Source organism: Protobothrops mucrosquamatus, unplaced genomic scaffold, assembly GCF_001527695.2.
Source record: "Protobothrops mucrosquamatus isolate PMUCROS unplaced genomic scaffold, P.Mucros_1.0 scaffold6112, whole genome shotgun sequence".
Taxonomy (NCBI): Eukaryota; Metazoa; Chordata; class Lepidosauria; order Squamata; family Viperidae; genus Protobothrops; species Protobothrops mucrosquamatus.
Genome location: NW_015391950.1, coordinates 32,714 through 34,451, shown reverse-complemented (window position 1 = coordinate 34,451; position 1,738 = coordinate 32,714). Strand labels below are relative to the sequence as shown.

At 39.4% G+C, this 1,738-nt stretch overlaps 1 protein-coding gene across 1 annotated transcript in view; it reads right to left on the bottom strand.

The window, feature by feature from the left end:
* Positions 1-983: 983 nt before the first annotated feature.
* LOC107300090 (regulator of G-protein signaling 12-like) overlaps positions 984-1,738 on the bottom strand; it is a gene marked incomplete at its 3' end in the record, with an annotated part of 22,736 nt that continues 21,981 nt past the window's right edge. Inside the window, exon 3 of the mRNA XM_015829432.1 lies at positions 984-1,184. Within this exon, the coding sequence (XP_015684918.1) occupies positions 984-1,184 (201 nt within the window). The remainder of the gene's footprint in view (positions 1,185-1,738) is intronic.

The window sequence follows — 1,738 nt, the reverse complement described above, 5'->3', positions numbered from 1 at the left end:
TATTCTATTCTATTCTAATTTTCTAATATCTATTCTATTCTATTCTATTCTATTCTATTCTATTCTATTCTATTCTATTCTATTCTATTCTATTCTATTCTATTCTATTCTATTCTCTATTCTCTAATCTCTATTCTATTCTATTTCTATTTACTCTATTTTCCAATATCTATTCTATTCTATTCTATTCTATTCTATTCTATTCTATTCTATTCTATTCTATTCTATTCTATTCTATTCTATTCTACTCTACTCTACTCTACTCTACTCTACTCTACTCTACTCTACTCTATTCTATTCTATTCTATTCTATTCCTATTCTAGTCTATTTTCCAATATCTATTCTATTCTATTCTATTCTATTCTATTCTATTCTATTCTATTCTATTCTATTCTCTATTCTCTATTCTCTATTCTATTCTATTCTATTCTATTCTATTCTATTCTATTCTATTCTACTCTACCCTACCCTACTCTACTCTATTCTATTCCTCCAAGGTCCCTTCCATCATCATCATCATCATCATCATCATCATCATCATCATCATCATCATCATTATTACTATTATATTATCATTATCATTATTATAAACAATGCATTTTCGTAATAGTTTCAATCAACTGAGTAGAAAAACGGTCATATGTCCCCTTATTCCGGGCCGTCGTCACTTCGAACGGCCACTAAATGAACTGTTGTTAAGTCGAGGACTACCTGTATGGTAGGCAAACTCTGCCCACAGTTTTGCAGTTCGATCCCGGCAGGGCTCAAAGCTGACTCAGCCTTCCACCCTTCCGAGGTCGGTAAAACGAGGACCCAGACTCTTGGGGGATCGTAGGCAAGTCATGCTTCTACCTTGTAAACCACCCAGAGCGTGCTGTCAAGCTCTAAAATGCTGTTGCTATTGCTAATATCGCTCTTGGGAAAATGCAGCCTTTCAATGTTAGTTAATTAATTTTTTAAAAAAAAAAACCCATAAAAGTACCTTATCTCCACCGATTAAAAAAAGGTCGACTGCGGCCATGCTGATGCGTTGCCGTTCGCAGAAGTCGGATAGCACCTCTTTGATGGAGGACCCGGCTCTTACGGGCATGACAGAGGTGGAGCCGTCTGGGAGGGTGACGTGGCAGCATTTGGGGGGCTTCTCTTTCGCCGCGGGGGGTCCCGGTGCTCGGCAGGGCTCGCCCTTTGGAAGAGAAAGCGTTAAGAGTCTGCGGTGGAAACCGAGCGGGGAATTTAAACAAAGTACTTAGCAGTTGTTGTTTTTTAAGCAAATCACAACACATTTAGAACACAAAATCATAAGAGTGAGAAGGGACCTCGGAGGTCTTCTAGTCCAGCCCCCTGCTCAAGCAGGAGACCCAGACCATTTCAGACAAATGGATCTCTAACCTCTCTTTGAAAACCCTCCAGTGTTGGTGTGCACCCACAACTTCTGGAGGCAAGCAGTTCCACTGGTTAATTGTTCTAACTGTCAGGACATTTCTCCTTAGTTCTAGATTACTAAGCTTCTGTGGCGAGCATATTTTTCATCACACTCTTTAAGTTTCATAAGCTTAGATCTCTGCTCTGAAGCCATATGCTCATTGTCCATTTAGGCATTGACTTTGAGAAATCCTGGAGAACCAGAATGACATCCAAGTGACTGGAGGAGACCCACAGAGTTCTGTGTTCAAGACAAGAGAAGAAGGAAGAGTAAGCAAATATCTAGTAAGTTTCTCCTTTGTTCTTGGTTGCTTC